The following is a 20,859-nucleotide window of genomic DNA, read 5'->3' on the forward strand; positions in this document are numbered from 1 at the left end:
GGGTAACCAACCCCTCTTCCTCCAGCGGTCTACACATTTTCGGAGCATTTTTTGTTTTTCCAATGCCGCATTACTGGTATTTCGCTCCTCTAATTCCTGATTAATTTCCTTAATAACTTGGTCAAAAGTCTTAGCAGGCAACTGTACAGCCATAGCTGCGGGACCGCTTTCTAATGCCTGTTTTAATTTAGGTTTTTGTCCGTTTAGGGGATCTATGTCAACGAAAATTGCTTTTAAAAATGTCTCCTTGCAAGCTGGATGACTAATATCTTTTAAAAGAACAGTCTCTAAGTCTTGTCCTCCAATTGACTTCAGACTGTCCTGTATACTCTGATTGCTCGTTTTCCACTCTCTGTTTTCCCAAAGGGGTCTGAAAGTTAAATTACAACTAGAAAACCAAATATTTGGGCTATACTTTTGTCCTGTTTCCCTGTACCAATCTATGAATTTACGTAACTTTATCTCCTTGGTGATGTTGGGAATACCCTCATTTAACTTATCAAAAGTATTTCGAATAAACTGGGTGTCTCTTAGGAGTTTGTCAACTTTTTCATTAATATCTCCTACCTGATCCGGACACAGCTGTCGCAGCCTTCTGTCGTCGTTCTTGTTCACCAGGCAGGCGTCCCTGAGTACTTTTTTTGTTGTCTCAAGGTCTCTAGTGTCTGCTGTGGTATTCCACCACGGCGAATTGGGGAAATAAATTCTTAACTTCTCAAGTGTACAGACATTATCATACCTACCGGACATTTATAAGTCAGTCTCTCAGATACAATTGAGGCCAATAAGCCTGAACCTTTGTTTTCTTTCAAAGCCCAACCTTCACGTGGGAGATTTCTCCTCTTAATAACCAGTTTAGGGCAGAAAACTCAGGTCCTCAATTGTTTATAGACCACCTTCTCACTCTATTGGACTTTGCAACGACACAATAAAGACTTTTAAACTCTAGTAGTTTCTTGCGAAGCACTTAATAAATGTCATTCAAACACCTTAAGGACTTTTATCTTGTCTGTAATCACTTACGTGTTACAATCCTGGCATGCGACCTTCAATTGTGGTCGTCTAATTTGTCCGATCTCCAGTTCTTACTGACAATCATAAAGATTTAAAAAAAAAAAAAAAAGAGAATTTTGTTAAAACAGGCTTCTCTGGACCTTTTTATCAGCCGGCTGAGATGATTGTCAGAAAAAACAGAAACCGTCGTCCAGTGTTCACTCACCCATCACGTCGGGGTCACCAAATTGTTAGGTCTGCTTTGTTCATGAATGAGTGAGACAAACACCAGGCTGAGTCGAAATCAGGGTTCTTTGTTCTTTATTACCGGATTGTAACACTTGCGACTAACAAAGTTAGTCGGAGAATGCATTCTGCCGTTATCAGCAAAATGGTGATTTTTTATACCCTTGGATATGTGCTTAGAACATCATCATATCATTACTTGTCCAATGACTAAAACTGTTGCTATCCTTTCCCTGCTAGCTTCCTGCCTCTCAATCCATCAATGTCTCTCTTATCTTGTAAGTACAAGGATGCATTCTGTTACTCCTTAGTACTGGGTGACTCCTTCTCCGGTCCCATCTCATGATGTTTTACCTAACAGGAGTACAAGGACACCTCCCCTTCTTGTTACTGCCCTGTACAGGGTAACTCCCTACACATTCCCATCTCATGATGTTTTACCTTACAGCACCTACTTGTGAAATGTGCATCACATTCTCCAGATATCCTGCAATTTTATTGAATATGAATTCTTCAGTTTTTCAAATAATATCTGTTTTCAAATGTATGTATGTAACCCACTAATCTTATCAAAATCCTCCCAATGTTATAATCCATTACAATACACAGTAAATGGTAGGGCACTGAGAGGAACAAAGGGATCTGGCACTACAGATACATAATTCCTTGAAAGTGGCATCAGAGGTGGACAGGGTTGTGTAGAAAGCTTTTGGCATCTTGCCTTCATAAATCAAAGTATTGAGTCTTGGAGTTGGTATGTTATGGTGAGGTTGTATAAAACATTGGTGAGGCCAAATTTGGAATATTGTGTGCAGTTCTGTTGCCAAACTACAGGAAGGATATCAGTAAGATTGAAAGAGTGCAGAGAAGATTTACTAGGATGTTACTGGTTGCTGAGTCTTCAGGAACTGAATTACAGGCAAAGATTAAACAGATGGGGACTTTATTCCTTAGAATGAAGAAGAATGAGAGGAGATTTGATAGAGGTTTACAAAATGATGAGGGCACTTTCCACTGAGAGATTCAGAGAGAAAAATACAAGAGGACGTGGCTTTAGGGTGAAAGGCAGGTCAGTGTGACTAGCTGGTTTTATTAGTCGGCACAGACCGGAAGGGTCAAATGGCCTGTTTTTCTGTGCTGTAAAGCTCTATGGGGACATTATGGGGAACTTGTTCACTCAGAGAGTGGTGGGAGTGTGGAACGAGCTGCCATCTGACATGGTAAATGTGGGCTCACTCTTAAGTTTTAAGAATAAATTGGATGGATATATGGATGGGATTGGTCTGGTTATGGAAAGGGTGTGGGTCATTGGGACTAGTGGAATGATGTTTTTGCACAGACTAGAAGGGCTAAATGGCCTGTTTTCTATGCTGTAGTTTTCTGTGGTTCTCTGTTAGTGAAGTGCAATGAACAATGATTGGATCGTCAAACCTTTCTGTTTTTTTATCTGTTTTAATGGTTGGGTCAGTTGGATTCCAGTTACCGCGGTGGTTTTCAATCTGCCAATTCACGCAACAGGCAATCTCAAGCAACTGTAAAATTCACTTATCTGGCATTTAACAATCCCCATAGCTGCCGGATACCAATGGTTTGCAAACTGCCCCTCAAACTCACTTTCCACCTTAAGTAATCCCTATGCTATGTGCTCTAAGGTGGTATGTGAGTGGGGATAAATGGTTGAGAATCATTGCTCTTGTTACTGTAATTGTTACTGAAATATTTTTCTTGGGGTTATGAAACCATGCACATAATGAGTCAATTAGGGACAATTAAAACAGTGCTTTTCAAACATTTTCTTTCCACCCACATCAAACCTTACTAATCACAGAACACCTATGGCATAGGGATTACTCAAGTTGGAAAGTGAGTTTGGGGGGTAGTTTGCAAGCCACTGGTATCTGGCAGCTATGGGGATTGTTAAATGCCAGATAAGTGAATTTTCCGGTTGCTTGAGAGTGTGTGGATTGGCAAATTAATGGCATAGTACGCCAATTTTAAACCAGTATTTTTTTTACCTATTTATTTTCTGCATTTTTTTTTGCCGGTTGTTTGAATTCTAGATAACTGAGGTTTACTGTACTCCAAAATGCTAGACTATGCAAGATCAGAATAACACCTTTGCTTCATTGCAACTCTTCTTGGGGACTTTTACGTGAGACGGACTGTGTCATTGTTCCAGGGCAGATGGTGCTCAGTACCTTAGCCTCCCCATCATTCCAAATCTTTCACTGAAATTGCAGCCCTTTGGGACCAAATGAGGTGGAGGCACAATTACTGTGACTGTCCCGTCATCCAGTCTCAGGAGTGGATCCTGAGTCTGGGCTCCTGTTACCTTCGGCAGCTCATGTTGGCAGTCTCTTTTAATTGCTTCTATATGTCTCCAATAATTGAGACATTTAGAAGCAGTTGGAAGATTAAAATAAAACTTTTTTTAATGTGTTTTAACACGTTAATTGACAAATTAATTTAAAAACAATTAAACATAAATAAAACAAACCATGTGCGCTTCTTAAACCTTTGTACCCTGCATGGCAATCCCATTCAGATGAATAATACTTTGCTGATACACCAGTGTGGGGTTTGGGGCCTATGAGAAATGCATCCAGATCCTTGGCTTGGCGTGACTTAACCACGGCCTTGAGGTCCAGCAGTGGAGGTTGGATGCAGCAGAGCTGCTGAATTATTGGAAAGGGGCAGATGTCACCAGGCACCTGCATCGAATTAAGTGGCGTAAACTACTGAATGAGTGCTTGTACACTGCCGTGGGCAGGTCCAGGAGAGTGACCAGCATCCTGAATCTGAATCTCCACACCATTATTATTGCTTTTGTACAGATGTATTAAGTGCTGGCATTCCATTATGCGGTTTCTCTGAGTCGGTCTTAAATTTAAATTGAGACATACAGCACGGTAAAAGTCCATTTCAGCCCACAAGCCTGTGCCGCCCAATTTACACCCCAGTATCTTTTGAACGGGGAGGAAACCGGAGTCCCTGGAGAAAACACACTCAGACACGGGGAGAACGTACAAACTCTTAAGAGGCTGCGCGGGATTTGAACCCCGGTCCCGATCGCTGGCGCTGTAAAGCCCAATCTTCCAGCATGAAGGAGTCGTAAGCCCTTTTGATCCTAGGAAATTAAGAAAAGAACGGGCAGATGTTTCTTGGCAGAGGTAACAGTGAGCACAGGACCATTGTTTGTAGTGTGAGGTAAAGTTTGAAGATGAAAAGTCCTTCATGGGGAAGTGTGAGATTAATTGATTCAAGTAATACATCACTGTGTGTGGATAAAGGTGGCAGAATCTGCTGTAACATTCAGTGAGGAGAGATTGGGTGCAAACCAGGCATAATGGCAAAAGTTTGAGGTAATGGATTCTACGTGACAAATCCATTCTTTTTTTTTATTTTAAATTTTTTATTTTTCACACTATGAACCATATTGACCAAAATACACACAAGCATTTCCCTCTTGAATATACACAGTGTCATTTTCTACCCCCCTCCCTTCCCATCCCCCTCCCTACCCATTAAACGTTCAACATATACAATACAATAAGCCCATTAAACAATGTCATCACACAATGAAAATAAACAAGAAAATTGTGTCATCTACTTTTACACACTGGGTCAGTTAATTTTGTCCTCTTCTCATTCTATCATTTTGGGTGGAAGTCAGTGGTAGGCCCTCTCTGTTTCGTTCCATGTACGGTTCCAAAATTTGTTCAAATAATGTGACTTTATTTTTTATATTATATGTTATTTTTTTCCAATGGAATACATTTATTCATTTCTCTGTACCACTGCTGTACTCTCAGGCTCTCTTCTGATTTTCAAGTTGACATAATACATTTTTTTGCTACAGCTAAGGCTATCATAATAAATCTTTTTTGCGCTTCATCCAGTTGAGACCTAATTCTTTACTTCTTATATGACTTAGAAGAAAGATCTCTGGATTTTTTGGTATGTTGCTTTTTGTGATTTTATTTAATACCTGATTTAGATCTTCCTAAAACTTTTTCACTTTCTCACATGCCCAAATTTCAAGTACTGTTGTTCCCATTTCCTTCTTACAGTGAAAACATCTATCTGATAATGTTGGATCCCATTTATTTAACTTTTGGGGCATGATATATAGCCTGTGTAACCAATTATATTGTATCATGTGTAACCTCGTGTTTATTATATTTCCCATAGTTCCGGAACATAGCTTTTCCCATATTTCATTTTTTATCTTTATGTTTAGATCTTGTTCCAACTTTTGTTTGGGTTTATAGCTTATTTTCATCGTTCTCTTTCTCTTGCAGCTTGATGTATGTGTTTGTTATAAATCTTTTAATTATCATTGTGTTTGTAATCACATATTCAAAGCTGCTTCCTTCTGGTAATCTCAGCCTGCTTCCCAGTTTGTCCTTTAAGTAAGTTTTCAGTTGGTGGTATGCAAACATTATACCGTGAGTTATTCCATATTTGTACTTCATTTGTTCAAATGATAATAAATTATTTTCCAAAAAACAATTTTCTATTCTTTTAATTCCTTTTCTTTCCCATTCTCTAAAGGAAAGGTTATCTATTGTGAAAGGGATTAGTTGATTTTGTGTCAATAATAATTTTGGTAATTGGTCATTTATTTTTTTCCTTTCTATGTGAATCTTCTTCCAAATGTTGAGCAGATGGTGCAGTACTGGTGAACTTCTATATTGCACCAGTTTTTCACCCCACTTATAAAGTTCCGGTACCTTCTCCCATGTTTTATATAGCTCTATCCTGGTCCAATCTGGTTTTTCCCTTGTTTGATAAAAATCTGATAGATATCTTAATTGTGCTGCTCTATAATAATTCTTAAAGTTTGGTAGCTGAAAACCACCTTGTTTGTACCATTCGGTTAATTTATCAAGCGCTATCCTCGGTTTTCCCCCTTTCCATAAGAATTTCCTTATTATTTTCTTTAGCTCATTGAAGAATTTCTCTGTTAAGGGAATTGTAATGATTGACATAGGTATTGTATCCTTGGGAAGATATTCATTTTAATGCAATTTACCCTTCCTATCAGTGTTGGTGGTAAATCTTTCCAATATTCTAAGTCATCTTGTAATTTCTTCATTAATGGCTGATAATTTAGTTTGCATAGATGGACTAGATTATTATCTAGTCTAATACCTAGGTATTGGATTGCTTGTGTTTGCCATTTAAATAGTGATTTTTTTTAAACTTTGTGAAATCCACATTGTTCATTGGCATCGCTTCACTTTTATTTGTGTTGATCTTGTACCCCGATACCTCTCCATATTCCTTCAATTTCTCATGTAATTCTTTTATTGATAATTCTGGTTCTGATTTTATATTCCTTCTCTTTTATTTTTATCCCTTTTATTTTATTTTCTGTTCTTATCAGTTCTGCTAATAGTTCTATTGCTAAAGCGAACAGTGAGGGAGATAGTGGACATTCCTGCCTAGTTGACCTGCTTAATTTAAATTGGTTCGATATATATCCATTTACTGTCACCTTCGCCATTGGACCCTTGTATAATGCATTAATCCAATTAATATATTTATCTGGTAGGTTGATCCTCTGCAATACTTTGAATAAATAATTCCATTCTACCCTGTCAAAGGCTTTTTCTGCGTCTAAAGCAACAGCCACTGTTGGTGTCTTATTTCCTTGTACTGCATGTATTAAGTTAATGAACTTACAAACATTGTCCATTGTTCATCTTTTCTTAATAAATCCAGTTTGATCTAGTTTTACTATTTTTGGTACACAGTCGGCCAATCTGTTTGCTAATAGTTTTGCTATTATCTTATAATCTGAGTTAAGTTGAGATATTGGTCTAAACGATGCTGGTGTTAGTGGATCTTTCCCCGTATTTGGTATTACTGTAATTATTGCTGTTTTACATGAATCTGGCATGTTTTGTGTTTCTTCTATCTGGTTCATTACTTCCAAGAGAGGAGGAATTAGTAACTCTTTAAATGTTTTATAGAATTCTATTGGGAGTCCGTCCTCCTCAGGCATTTTATTGTTCGGTGGCTTTTTTAATATATCTTGTATTTCCTCTATTTCAAATGATTTTATCAATTTGTTTTGCTCCTCTTCTTGCAATTTCGGTAGTTCAATTTTAGCTAGAAACTCATCTATTTTGTCATCTTTCCCTTCGTTCTTAGTTTGGTATAATTGCTTGTAGAATTCCTTAAAGTTCTCATTGATTTATGTTGGATTGTATATAATTTGTTTGTCTTTTTTCCTTGATGCCAATACCATTCTTTTAGCTTGTTCTGTTTTAAGCTGCCAAGCCAGTATTTTGTGCGTTTTTTTTCCTAGCTTGTAATACTTCTGCTTTATTTTCATTATGTTCTTCTCCACCTTATACGTTTGTACTGTTTCGTTTTTTTTTGTCTGCCAATTTTTTTTTGTTGTATCTTCCCTTGTTGCTAGTTCTTTTTCTGTACTTACTATTTCCCTTTCCAGCTGCTCTTTTTCTCAATTGTAATCCTTTTTCATCTTAGTTACATAACTTATTATCTGCCCTCTGATGAAGGCTTTCATTGCATCCCATAATATAAATTTGTCTTTCACTGATTCCATATTTATTTCAAAGTACATTTTAATTTGGCGCTCAATAAATTCTCTAAAATCCTATCTTTTAAGTAGCACGGAGTTTAATCTCCATCTATATGTTCTTGGTGGGATGTCCTCCAGTTCTATTGATAACAACAGGGGTGAGTGATCAGATAACAATCTAGCTTTATATTCCATTTTCCTAACTCTCCCTTGGATATGGGCTGAAACAGGAATAGGTCAATCCTTGAGTATGTTTTATGTCTACTCGAATAATATGAGTATTCCTTCTCCTTTGGGTGTTGTCTCCTCCATATATCCAAAAGTTGCATTTCCTGCATTGATTTAACATAAATTTGGCTACTTTGTTCTTTCTGCTAGTCTTTTGTCCAGTTTTATCCATCTTTGAATCCAAATTAAGGTTAAAGTGCCCTCCATTCCCCTGCACATCAACAATCTTCAAAAAAAATCATGCATAAACTTTGATCCCCTTCATTAGGTGCATATATATTGACCAAATTCCAGAGTTCTGAATATATCTGACATTTTAACATTACGTATATTGCCTGTCTTACAGCATTTGGATTACAGGGAGAGATTAAGGAGACTGGGGCTTTATTCATTGGAACTTAGACAACTGAGAGGGGACTTGATAGAGGTATTTAAAATTAAGAAAGGAATAGATAGGCAAGACATAAACAGACACTTTTCCCCTGAGGGCAGGGGAGGTTGGAACAAGAGGCCATGAGTTAAGGGTAAGGGGGCAACACTTTAGGAGAAATATAACATAAATTTATAGCCTTTCTTCCGTAGGTTCGATTTTGCTGTGTTAAACTCCTTCCTCTTCTTTAGGAGCTCAAAACTTATGTCTGGGTAAAAAAAAAAAAAATTTGACCTTTGTATTCCAGTAGTTTTTTGTCTTCTCTAATTTTAATCATTGCCTTCTCCAATATGTTTCCTCTTGTCGTGTATCTCAGGAATTTTACTAAAACGGATCTTGGTTTTTGTTGTGTCTGTGGTTTCGGGGCTAGTGTTCTGTGTGCCCTTTCTATTTCCATTCCTTTCTGGCATTCCCAGGACCTTGGGGATCCATTCTTTTATAAATTCTTTCATATCTTTGCCTTCTTCATCTTCCTTAAGGCCCACTATCTTTATATTGTTTCACCTACTATTACTTACTTTGGCTTGGCTTCGCGGACGAAGATTTATGGAGGGGATAAAAGTCCACGTCAGCTGCAGGCTCGTTTGTGGCTGACAAGTCCGATGCAGGACAGGCAGACGCGGTTGCAGGGGAAAATTGGTTGGTTGGGGTTGGGTGTTGGGTTTTTCCTCCTTTGTCTTTTGTCAGTGAGGTGGGCTCTGCGGTCTTCTTCAAAGGAGGTTGCTGCCCGCCGAACTGTGAGGCACCAAGATGCACAGTTTGAGGCGATATCAGCCCACTGGTGGTGGTCAATGTGGCAGGCACCAAGAGATTTCTTTAGGCAGTCCTTGTACCTCTTCTTTGGTGCACCTCTGTCACAGTGGCCAGTGGAGAGCTCGCCATATAACACGATCTTGGGAAGGCGCTGGTCCTCCATTCTGGAGACGTGACCTACCCAGCGCAGTTGGATCTTCAGCAGCGTGGATTCGATGCTGTCGACCTCTGCCATCTCGAGTACTTCGATGTTAGGGATGAAGTCGCTCCAGTGAATGTTGAGGATGGAGCGGAGACAACGCTGGTGGAAGCGTTCTAGGAGCCGTAGTTTTCCATTATATCCATCTTCTGAGCTAACAACTCCTGTGTTTCTTTAACTTTTTTGTCACTTTCTTCCAATTTTATTTTTAAGTCATTCACTTCAATTTCTACAGCCATTTTCCACATTTTCTAATCCTTTCCCTACATCTGTTCTATTCTACTCACTTTTTCTTCTGTATTTTTCATTTTTCTTTTCATTTCACTAAATTCTAGTGTCAACCATTCTTTTAATGCTTTCATTTGTTCTTGAAAATTTTTAAAATCTATGTACTGTCCATTCATTTTACCTCCTATTCCTCTGTGCAGAGCTTGGTGTTCTTCTTCTGTGTCTGCTCTTGGGTTTGTGTTTTCTATTTCTCTTCGTTGGATCTGTGTCTCTTCTGACTTTCTTGTTGAGCTGCTTGCCTCAGTTTGTTGGGTATTTTTTTTTCCATGGTTTCTTGATGTTGGTCCTCTTCTTCTGGGCTGGTTATCTGTTGTGTCTCTTGCTTCCTTTTTTCTTTCTCACCCCTCCCGTTCCCATTGCTTTCTTTATCTTCCAGCTGGTCCCCCCTCCCGTCGGTGTTCTTGTCGTGTGCAGTTGCGCACCCCTGTTTGGCTCCGTGAGCCATTTTTGCAGTCCAGCAGTCGGTGGGTCGCGACCCTGCGGGGCCTCCACTAACCTCGGGGAGCAGGCTCCTCTTTCCATGGCGGGTCCCTGCTTTTTGGTGCAGGTAAGGCCTTCACCTTTCTCTTCCAGCGTCTGTCTGTCTTCTTTTCTTCCCGTTATTTTTGGCTTTTCTTTCTTAGGTGCCATTTTCTCCACACCTTTATTTTTTATTTGCTGTGATTTGTGTGTCTGGGGCTTTGCTTTTTCTTCACTTTTTTCTGGAGAGGGCTGGTATTCTCCTACCGGCCACTATTCCATCACGTGACTCCTCCACAAATCATTCTTGATTCCTTAACATGTGTCTGGAGGAAGATTTGGTTACCACAGAAACACAATGACAAATTCAAAGGAAGTGAAAAACCAATTTAAAATGAGTGTCCTTTGAACATTGATAGAATTTTTATAGCTAGTTGAAGGAAGAGTGTAAGCCTCTGAAAGACCCGAGTCATCTGTGGTCGAGACAGGTCAAGTATTAAATAATTATCGCTGTTGGCCTCAAAAGAAATTATGTGGAAGTTGCACTGGGAGGAATGAGGAGCCATGGGCATGTAGGTGTGAAATATTTGGGATGGTTAGCATGGATGAGAGCTGGTATGTTGCCTGGTCTGGATTGAGTTGCAAAAATAAACAAAAATAGACATGAGGCATTACTTATAACCTTTCAGTCTTCGTATAACCACTGCATACTGGGGACCTGCAAATGTCGCTTCAATCCAAGAAGGAGAGTGAGTCCAAAACAGAGTTGGTGTGAAGTGGGAGCCTCTTGGTGCTGCAATCCAGAATGACCTTCTGTCCACTTCCCTGTTCCTTATGATTCTCCACATTCTGTCAGCTTGTAACAGTTCCAGTGGATGTACCATTGATTACAGGGCTTTGCAGAAAGGATTGTCTGTTTCCCAGTCCCTTTTTGTCCTCGAATGGGAAGAACGATGCACTGAAAAGATTCGAATGTGCGTTTGTCATTTTCTTGTGGTGCAGAGGGGCAGCTTCCCTGTAGCTGCACGTGACCTCCAGGGCTGTCTGTGGAGTTTGCATGTTCTCTCTCTGACCACGTGGGCTTCTCCTCGTTTGCTCCAGGTCCCTCCCATGGCCTTGAAATGTGTGGCTTGACCACTGAATTGTCCCCAGCGTTTGGGCGAGGGATAGAATTTGGAGGTGGGGAGTTGACGGGAAAGTGGGAAGTAGAAACTGGGATTGGTATAATTGGGGGGGTGATGGGTGGTGTGGACTCGTTAGGGTGCAGGGGTCTGTTTCCTTGTCTGATTCTTTCATCCCTATTGACGTTGGGAAATTTGATCCCAAGCCCTCAGCGTGTGACCAGCAAGGATGAGGATTGCACACAGAGACGGTGGAAGGGTTTGAAAAACTTTCTGGAATCAGTGTTGAAAAGGAGGGGTTGGGGAGGGGGAAAGGTAGGTCTGCATTCCACAGCTGAGTGTGACCTGTACTGTGACCCATGTTCAGTTTATGGGAGAAAGTATCCACTGTGAGTCATGTGACTAAGTCAGAAATTGCAGCGTGAAATATCCTCTGAGTAAATGCAGGGGAGGGAGGGGGAATCGTGGATATGGGGGGGTGGGGGGGGGGGGAGAAACGTTGATGGAGAAAATCAATGCAAGGAGCATGATGTCATTTGGAAAGGACTTGCCTGGGATAAGGGCCTTCTGCCTGGGAGCGTTGAAGGAAAGGTTGAATATGAGGCAGACATTTTGATGTCATCAGGTCAGGCTCAAGGATTCGTCGGCACCATCTGCTGGGAGGACCGAGTGGCAGGAGGACTGTGGTCAGCATGTGTGTGAGGATCTAAAATTAACTCATCACATGATTCTGCATAGATGGCTTTATCATCTCTCGGGAGGGAGCAGTGGATACATTTCTAGTTTCCAAATTGAGGATTAAAGTTCCTTTCTCCTGCCTTTATCCAAGCCCAAAGCATTGCAGTACTCTGCCATCTGCAGTTTCCGGGGATCTGGCTAACACAGTTGTGTTGTGGGTGTCAGCAATATAAGAGCAGCCCGGGATCGAATCTGGCACTGCCTGTAAGGAGTTTTTACGCTCTCTCCTGTGTGGGTTTCCTCCGGGTGCTCCAGTTTCCTCCGCTGTTCCAGTGACATATGGGAGTAGTGGATTAATTGATGTATTTAGCAGCGTGGGCTCTTGGGTTGGAAGGGCCTATTCCGTGCTGTCTCTAAATTAAAATTACATTGCAGACATAATTGCCCTTTGCAGGGTCACTGGAATTGGTTACTGAGCTCCTGGCCCATTGTTGCAACGATCCAGTGTAATGGTTGATGGGGGCAACGGGTTTGTAATGGTTCTCCTATCGACCATTATGTGCCTACCCCCCCCCCCCCCCCCAGAACTGTTACACACTTATTCCGCCCATCAATAAAACCCACCTGAACTAAACAATCCAATCTGCTGGAGGAACAGCATCAGTGGAAGAAAACAAATTGGCAAAATGTTTTAGATCCAAACCCTTCAGCAAGACTGGAGGTGCAGAGAAGCTATGCAAATAGCAAGGGGTGGGGCAGGGTCCAGAGGGGAATTACTGAACCAGGGAGAGGCAAAGTCTGACAGAGATACAGAGGCAGAGGTAAAAACACAAAAACTCAGCAGGCCAAACAGTGTTCTTTATAAAGCAAAGGTAAAAATACAGAACCAATGTTTCAGGCTTTAGCCCTTCACCAAGGTATGGAAAATCGTCATTAGGCGTCCGAATAAAAGAATTGGGGGGAGGCCGTGGTCACAAAGGCAGGAGATGATGGAGATGAGGAAGAAAGAGGAGGAGGGATGTCTAGTTGAATGGAGAGGAAAGGGGGTGGAGAGCTGACTGGGGAAGGGAAGGGGTTGGTGGGGGGGTGGGGAGAGAGAAAGGAGAGCAGGTGAGCAGAAACCAGAAAAGTGGATGTTAATGTCAACTGGCTGGAGTGCCCAGATGGAAAATCCTCCAATTTACGGGTGGTCTTGGTGGGATAGTACACAAGGCCATGGATATGTGTGTGAGTATGGGAGAGTGATGCAGAACTGAAATGGGAGGTGTCACCGGTGTGGACAGAACGAAGGTGTTCACCGGATAGACGAGTACTCAACCAGACAGACGCAGAGGATTTGGCGTGGATGCTAGATCAGGAGAAACCAGTGATTATATTAAAATTAGTTTAGTTCATTGTCCTGTGTATCATTTTGTGTGAAATCTACACAGTCCACAATGTAACTTGCTACTCTCTGATTCCGCCATAAATTTTTTGAGCAAACCCCTGGTGGGACTCTCATTTATTCCCCTTGATTCCCCCCCCTCGGTTCACCTTTCCTAACAGTCGTTAATGCTTCAATTTGTTCTTAAGCTGTTGGGATGACCTTGGGAGCAGACCCTGATAGAATTGGGTGACTTGATGTACACTGGCTTTCAAAGTTGCTTGCACCTAATGGTTTGGCTCATTGCTGCATTGTTTCCCCAGAGCACCTCAACGAGCGCAAGATCTGCAATGCTGTCTCTCCATCCAAAGATGTGGATGGATTTCACGTGATCAACGTCGGCCGCATGTGCCTTGACCAAAGCTCCATGTTGCCGGCAACACCCTGGGGAGTGTGGGAGATAATCCAACGGACAGGCAAGTCAGAAACTAACCTCGCCCTGCAGCCCGTGCTGGGTCACGATGCCGTGGAAGAGCAGGCCTGATGCCACTGTGGAGTTGACCTGTTTGTCCCTCTTGGAAGTAGTGTGGTGCAGCTTAAGGGCTTTGGGTTCTCAGAATTACCATTGAAAATCGGTGCAGGAATTGGGTTGGCGCAAATGCTGCTACACCACCAGCGACATGGGTTCGAATCCTGCGCTAAGTGTTTATATGTTCTCCCCGTGTCTGCGTTTCCTCCAGGAGCTCTGGTTTCCTTCCACCTTTCAAAACATACGGGCTGGTAGGTTAATTGGATGTAAGTTGGGCGGCACTGGCTCGTGGGCTGGAAGGGCCCGTGACTGTGATTTATGTCTGAATTTTTAAAAAGGTCCCTTCAACCTGCATTGCCACCAACAATGATCACGGCTATTGCTGGATAAAGTTTTTTGTAATTCTTTATTTATCGCACTATGAACCATATCAACCAATATATTTACACTTTCATCTCTTTAAATATTCACAGTGACATTTTCTCTTCCCCCCCATTCCTCCCTTCCCCCTTCCCACCCCCCTCCAAAAACAGTAAATATTGGACATATAAAATACAATAAAACAATATCTTGATATAAAAGGAATACAAACAAGAAAGACGTATCATCTACTTATTCACATTAAATCTGATCGTGTTTATCTTCTTATCATTTTAGGTGGTAGAGGTCCGAGGCCTGCTCTCTCTGTTATGTTCCTTTTATGGTTCCCAGGTTTCCCCAATCATTATAACTTTGTCTTTTAAATTATATGTGATTTTTTTTTTTCCCAATGGGATACACTTAAACTTGGTTATATATTCCATTAATGTTTATAGACATTTAGTCCAACGTTGCCATCTTCTATCTTTATTTTCACTTCTTTTCCGCCTCTTCACCACCTCCATCCCCTTTTTTCCATTACTATTTTTTAAGTTTTCCTTTTTAATCTCAGTATATGACAACGCATTTAAGACATGAAATACCCCAACAATCCCCACAAGCAATAACCCTTTAAACCCAAATGAACCTCCCCTCCTTGGATTGCCCCTTGTCCCTTGACAGCAACCACAACTCCCCTTTACATTCGGTTTACGAACTTGCTCGTAAGCGTCAATCGATTTTGCAGTGACCCTTATTCTCCCACCCCCAGCCCCCCCCCGAGAACACTTTTGCTATACTTATATCAAAGCTCTGTTTTTTCCTTCTTCCCCTTCTCTTATCCATCTTTAAATCTTTATATATTCATTATCTTTATATTTATTACATATTTTTGTATATTTTCTTGCCAGTCATCCTTTTTGTCACTCCTCCTCCTCTCTTCTCTTGTCCTTGTTCAGCAAATTCTTGGGCTTTCTTTGGGTCCAAGAACAATCTATTCCATTTCCCAGGAATGAATACTTTGAGTACCATTGGATGTCTTAATATAAGGTTATACCCTTTCTTCCATAAGATTGTTTTCGCCGTGTTGAATTCCTTCCTCTTCCTTAAAAGTTCAAAGCTTATGTCTGGGTAAAAAAATATTTTTTGTCCCTTATATTCCAACAGCTTATTGTCTTCTCTAACCTTCTTTCTTGCCTGCTTCAGTATGTTTTCTCTTGTCGTATATCTTAGAAATTTTACCACTATGGATCTTGGTTTTTGATGTGGTGGCGATTTTGGTACTAGTGCTCTATGCACCCTTTCGATTTCTATTTCTTCATGTGAGTCTGTTATTCCCAGCACCTTTGGGATCCATCCTTTTATAAATTCCTTCATATCTGACCCTTCTTTGCCTTCTTTCAGATCCACTATTTTTATGTTGTTTCGCCTACTGTAGTTTTCCAATACGTCAATTTTTTGTAACAATAAATCTTGTGTCTCCTTAATTTTTTTTTGCTTTCTTCCAACTTCCCTCTTAAATCATCTAGCTCCATTTCTATAGCAGCTTCTCGTTCCTCCACAATTTCTACTCTTTTCCCTAATTCAGTCATGACCAACTCTAAGCTTTGCATTTTGTCTTCAGCTCTTTTCATTTTTCTTTTGATTGAACTAAATTCTAATGATCGCCATTCTTTTAATGACCTCATTTGTTCTTCAAAAAAGGCTTTATCTAAACTTTGTCCTTCTATTTTATGGGTAGGGGAGATAAGTTGGGAGAGTGGAGGTTCTGGTTGCCTGCCTGAGTTCTATTCACATACAGGAGCAAAACCTAAAGTCTGCAGACACTGTGATGGAATTAAAAACACAACGCTGGAGAAGCTCAGTAGGTTAAACAGACACTTTATGTAGCAAACATAAAAATACAGAACCAACGTTTCAGGCATGAGCCCTTCATCAAGATATGAGCAAAATGTTGGCAGGTCTCTGAACAAAATGGTGGGGGGGAGGGGTGAGGAAGAAAGGGAGAGCAGGGAGTGGGCCTTGATTAAAAAGCTCAAGCCCGAAACAATGGTTATATATCTTTATATTTGCTATATAAAGTACACTCTTTGACCAATTGAGTTTCTCCAGAATTGTGTTTTCACTCTATTGGTACACAGTTCTGGACAGTGTTGGGAAATTCACTTTCCTAAATCAAGGGTTGGAGGTCTATGACATGTTTGCTTGGCTGAGATTTCAAACACTCTGTTTCTAGGCATCGGCTAACTGAGTAATGAAGCAACAATAAATCAGACTCAGCAGCACAAGAGAGGTGAGGACAGCTTTGTGAAAAGGGGAGATTGCACCCAGCTAGTTTTTAATTTCACATATACAGCACGGCAACAGGCCTTTCCGGCCCACAAGCCCGAGCCACCCAAATACCCCAATTAGCCTACAAACCTGGTACATTTTGAAGTGTGAAAAGAGGCCCACACAAATTCCTTACAAGCAATGACAGATTTGAACCCGGGTCGCTGGTGCTGTAAAGGTGTTGCGCTAACCGTGCTGCCCTAATGTATTTGCATGTTCTGTGTAAAACTGCATGGCGACATGGAATTTTTTTTAACTGTTGGGGAAATGCTGAGCTTTGGGTTCCTCAAAAGGTGGGCAACGTCAGGTCTCTGCAAACATTTAGAAAACTGATTTACAAAGGGTGGAATGTTCAAGAAAGGTGAAAGTGTGGAGTCTGTGCTAATTGATTCCATCAGACTGTGGCTTGTGACCAGGGGCACTGTGGTTAGAAGCATGTGACCCATCTTTTCCAAGTTTGCACAGTGGATTTCTGAGTTAACGGTGAACTGTTATTTCCTTCAGGAATTCCAACCCTGGGGAAGAATGTGGTGGTGGCTGGCCGATCGAAAAATGTTGGGATGCCCATCGCTATGCTCCTGCACACAGACGGCAGACACGAGAGACCTGGGGGTGAGCGGCAGAAATAACTTCATTAAAACTTGGCCTTGAAGTTCAATCCCATTATCCCACTATCCAGGGAGGAAAAATAAGCCCCATCAGAATTGAAAGTCGTTACTTAGAGTTGTGCATTATCTTTAAGGTGATCCACGAGGTGATTGCATGGATTGCAGCACGTGCTTGGCCTTTGTTACTTGTTTCTGCATCATAGAATAATTTTTAAGGTTTAAGTCAGTTGCAGCCAAACTTTTTTAGTTGTGGGCCACGTACAGAAAATTGTAAGGAGTCACTGGCCAAACTATATTAAACCTGGCAGTTTTCAACCAGTCACACTGCAAGAAACACAGTGTTTTTAGACCCCTATGCCATCAAAAATATATTTCTATCAAAATAACCATAAGACATTACTAGTTTATTGATGGGCTCAAATATTATATTGGGCATTTCTGTATCTGCTGCTCTTAAATTTTCTTTTAATAAATACAATAATACTCTCATTCAAAAAGTGTTGCAAAACAAAAACCTGGGTGCAAAATAAGAACAGGAGTAAAGATCAAAAAAGGGAGAAGGCCGTCTCCAACATTCCTCCCCAACTCCTGGTGAGTACAGTTCATGGCCCAAGTATCCACCTTAATGACTATGATGCAATGCACAAATCTGTAGAGAGGCTGTTAAAGGTTATTGAAGATTCTTTTCAAATCAAACAAACACACTTTCCCATGACTTCTGTGGAAAAAGTACTCAGTTTTCCACCATGTCTGAAATTTTCGGCACTTCCCTGCTGTCCTCCATCTTTTCAATTCCACCAACTTTCAATTGAGGTGAATTTTTTTTAAATTCAGGTAAACTGTTTTAACTGAGGTCAACGTTTTCATGGATAAGTAACATTTTTAGTTGTTCACAATGGTGGTGACGACCAGCGTTGAAACTAAGAAGGCAATGTTCATACTGTGCAGTGCAATTTATTGTTAGAGACTGCTCCAAAGGGCTATATTCCATTTTATTTTTCAAATTCACCCTAGGCCCCGTTAAAATTTTACTGCACTGGCAGTAAATGACGTGGTGAGGCTGCTTAACTTGGCCTGTTTTGGGCAGTTCCCTGAAGGTAGCATATATTTGAGAGTAACTTGCTGATATAAAGCAAAAGCAAAATGGTGGAAAGGCTCAGGATAGTCAGCAACTGTGAAGAGACGACTCAGGCTAATGGATAGAACCAGAGAACACTACAGCACTGAAACAGGCCCCTTCGGCCCTACTAGTCTGTGCTGAGCCATTTTTTTTCCTCGTCCCACTGCTCTGCACTCAGTCCATAGCCCTCCTTGCCTCTCCCATCCATGTACCTGTCCAAATTCCTCGAATGTTAAAATTGTGCATGCATTCACCACCTCAGCTGGCAGCTCGTTCCACACTCCCACCACTCTCAACCCATGTCCTCTGGTTTGTATCTCACCTACCAACGATCAAGCAGCAGAAACACTAAAGTGAGGAAACTAGTTATCTTCTTTACACAGCAGTGGAAGGGAATGATTGTGATGGAGGAGGGATCAAGGGTGTGGAGTGACACCTTCTTTACCTGTGACTACACCCAGTGAGGGTGTTGAGGGAAGGAGGTGGGAGACAGCCCCCCCCCCCCCCCACAATTGAATGGCTGCAAGTGGGCATGGTTAACCATATAACCATTTACGGAGCGGAACCAGGCCATGTTGGCCTTTCGAGTCCGGACCGGTTCACTGATTTTGTGCGCCCTCTTCAGGCATTGGTCCCGGTAGATCTTCATTCAATAACGATGGGCGATATTGACAGAGGAAATCCAAAAGGGTGCTTGAGAAATCCAAGAGGGGAGAAAGAGGCTCAACACAGCAGTTAGAAAGGGTCTGAACCAGTCAACCTCATCGGAATGCGGGCGTTGTATTGCAGGGGATGCCACGGTGACCATCTCCCACCGATACACACCCAAAGACCAGCTGAGGGAGCACACCAAGCTTGCTGACATCATTGTGGCTGCAGCAGGTGAGTGGAGTTTGATGTTCAACCATCCGTAGAGTGGACCAGATGATGGTGGTCAGCTTTGGCACGAAGTGACTGCATCCGATCTCACCTGTGCACCTGGGAAAGGCCAGGCAGATCTTTCTCAACATCTGGGCTTGTGACCCTGCTGACTGGCAGATCGATTCGTTGGGCACCTTCACTCTGTCCACTTCTGCTTCAGTAGTGGTGACCTCCCAGTAGCCACCATTTCAATTCCATGCCCCATTCCCACGTTCTTGATTCCCATAGTCTTGCACTCAAACTAAGGCCATCCACAAATTGGAGGAGCAAAACCTAATATTCCGTGTGGGCCCTCTCCAACCGGACGGCATTCAACTACGACCTCTCCGGTTTCCATTAGGCCTCACCCCTGCCTCCCTCTCTTCCCCACCCCCCGGCTCCTTTTCTCCAGCTCTCCCTCTCCACTCAGAGAGCCATCCGCTACCCCGATCATCGCAGCCTTTTTCTCATGCCATCCCACCCATACCTACCTGTAACCCCCTGCCTGTTGTTTGCTCAAACCTTGACCCCGAACGTTGATCATGTATCTGCCATAAAGAATGCTGTGTGACCTGCTGAGTCTCTCCAGCACTTCTGTGTGTTGAACTGAGAGTCTGATCATCTTGTAGGTTAACACATAGTTCAAGAAAACCTTCATGAGTGCATTCAATGAAGTCCTCAAGGTTGCATCGACCAGCCTGATTTACCCAGTCTATGCACATGTTGAAGTCTCCCATGATAACTGCTGTTCCATCCTTGCATTGCCCTAATATTTTTTGGTTTATTGCCTGTGCCACTGCTGTGATGTTATTATTGGGCGGCCTTTTGGCAATTCCCAGCGATGAATTATTTTCTCTTTATTATTCCTAATCTCTATCCATTTTGCTCATTAGATCTTGCATCATCTCGCTGATCTCGGGTCAGTAGTGAGAGGTGGTATAGAGATGGTGAGAGCAGGTCACCTGGCCTGCACCTGTTCTCATGGGTGTTGATAGTTGAGTTCCTGATGTTAGACTGTTAACCCTGTTGCTGTGCTGAACAGTTGCCACTATCCTTGTTTTGATGTTCCCCATTTAACATGCTGGAACATAATCAAAATCTGAACACTCCTGAGGTGTGAGACCGCAGACACTGGAATCTGGAGCCATAAACAAATTTCTGGAGGAACTCAGCAGGTCGAGAGGTATCTCTGGAGCTGAAGGGTTGGTTTGGGTGGAGTCTCTGCATTAGGGATTATATGTAGCGTGAAGGTGGCCAGTGGAAAGACATGAGGGAGAGATGAGAGGGGCTGGCAGGTGATGAGGGGGAGAATGGGCTGATGGAGCTGGGAGGTGCCTTCAGAGGCTGGAACCTTCCCACCTTCCCCCTCCCCCAGCTGACACCACCTGCTTCCACCTGTCTCCTACCATCCCCTCCCTCTCACCTCTTCGTATTGACCAGTTGAGGGATTCACACCGGGATGAGGACAGCTCGAGACTGATTGAAAGGGCTATCGGGTATCAGAATTCGAATGCGAGAGGGTGCCAAGCGCACTGAAAGTTGTCTGACCATATCAGAGGTTTGGATTTGAAGCTCTGGCTGCTGATGGCTTGGACTGATGAGTAAGGGATTGCTTAAGGTGGGATTTGAGTGGGAAGGGAAGGTTGGCAATCACTGCTCTAGACCCAATTGTTACTGAAATATTTTACTTGAGAAAAATT

General features: G+C 42.0%; 1 protein-coding gene across 4 annotated transcripts in view; it reads left to right on the top strand.

The window, feature by feature from the left end:
• Positions 1-20,859, top strand: part of mthfd2 (methylenetetrahydrofolate dehydrogenase (NADP+ dependent) 2, methenyltetrahydrofolate cyclohydrolase) — a 53,850-nt gene that overhangs the window by 28,854 nt on the left and 4,137 nt on the right. For all 4 annotated transcript variants that reach the window (XM_069918087.1, XM_069918085.1, XM_069918086.1 and 1 more), the window contains 3 exons: positions 13,638-13,790; positions 17,036-17,143; positions 19,049-19,141. In XM_069918087.1, the coding sequence (XP_069774188.1) occupies positions 13,638-13,790; positions 17,036-17,143; positions 19,049-19,141 (354 nt within the window). The remainder of the gene's footprint in view (positions 1-13,637; positions 13,791-17,035; positions 17,144-19,048; positions 19,142-20,859) is intronic.

Source organism: Narcine bancroftii, chromosome 2, assembly GCF_036971445.1.
Source record: "Narcine bancroftii isolate sNarBan1 chromosome 2, sNarBan1.hap1, whole genome shotgun sequence".
NCBI lineage: Eukaryota > Metazoa > Chordata > Chondrichthyes > Torpediniformes > Narcinidae > Narcine > Narcine bancroftii.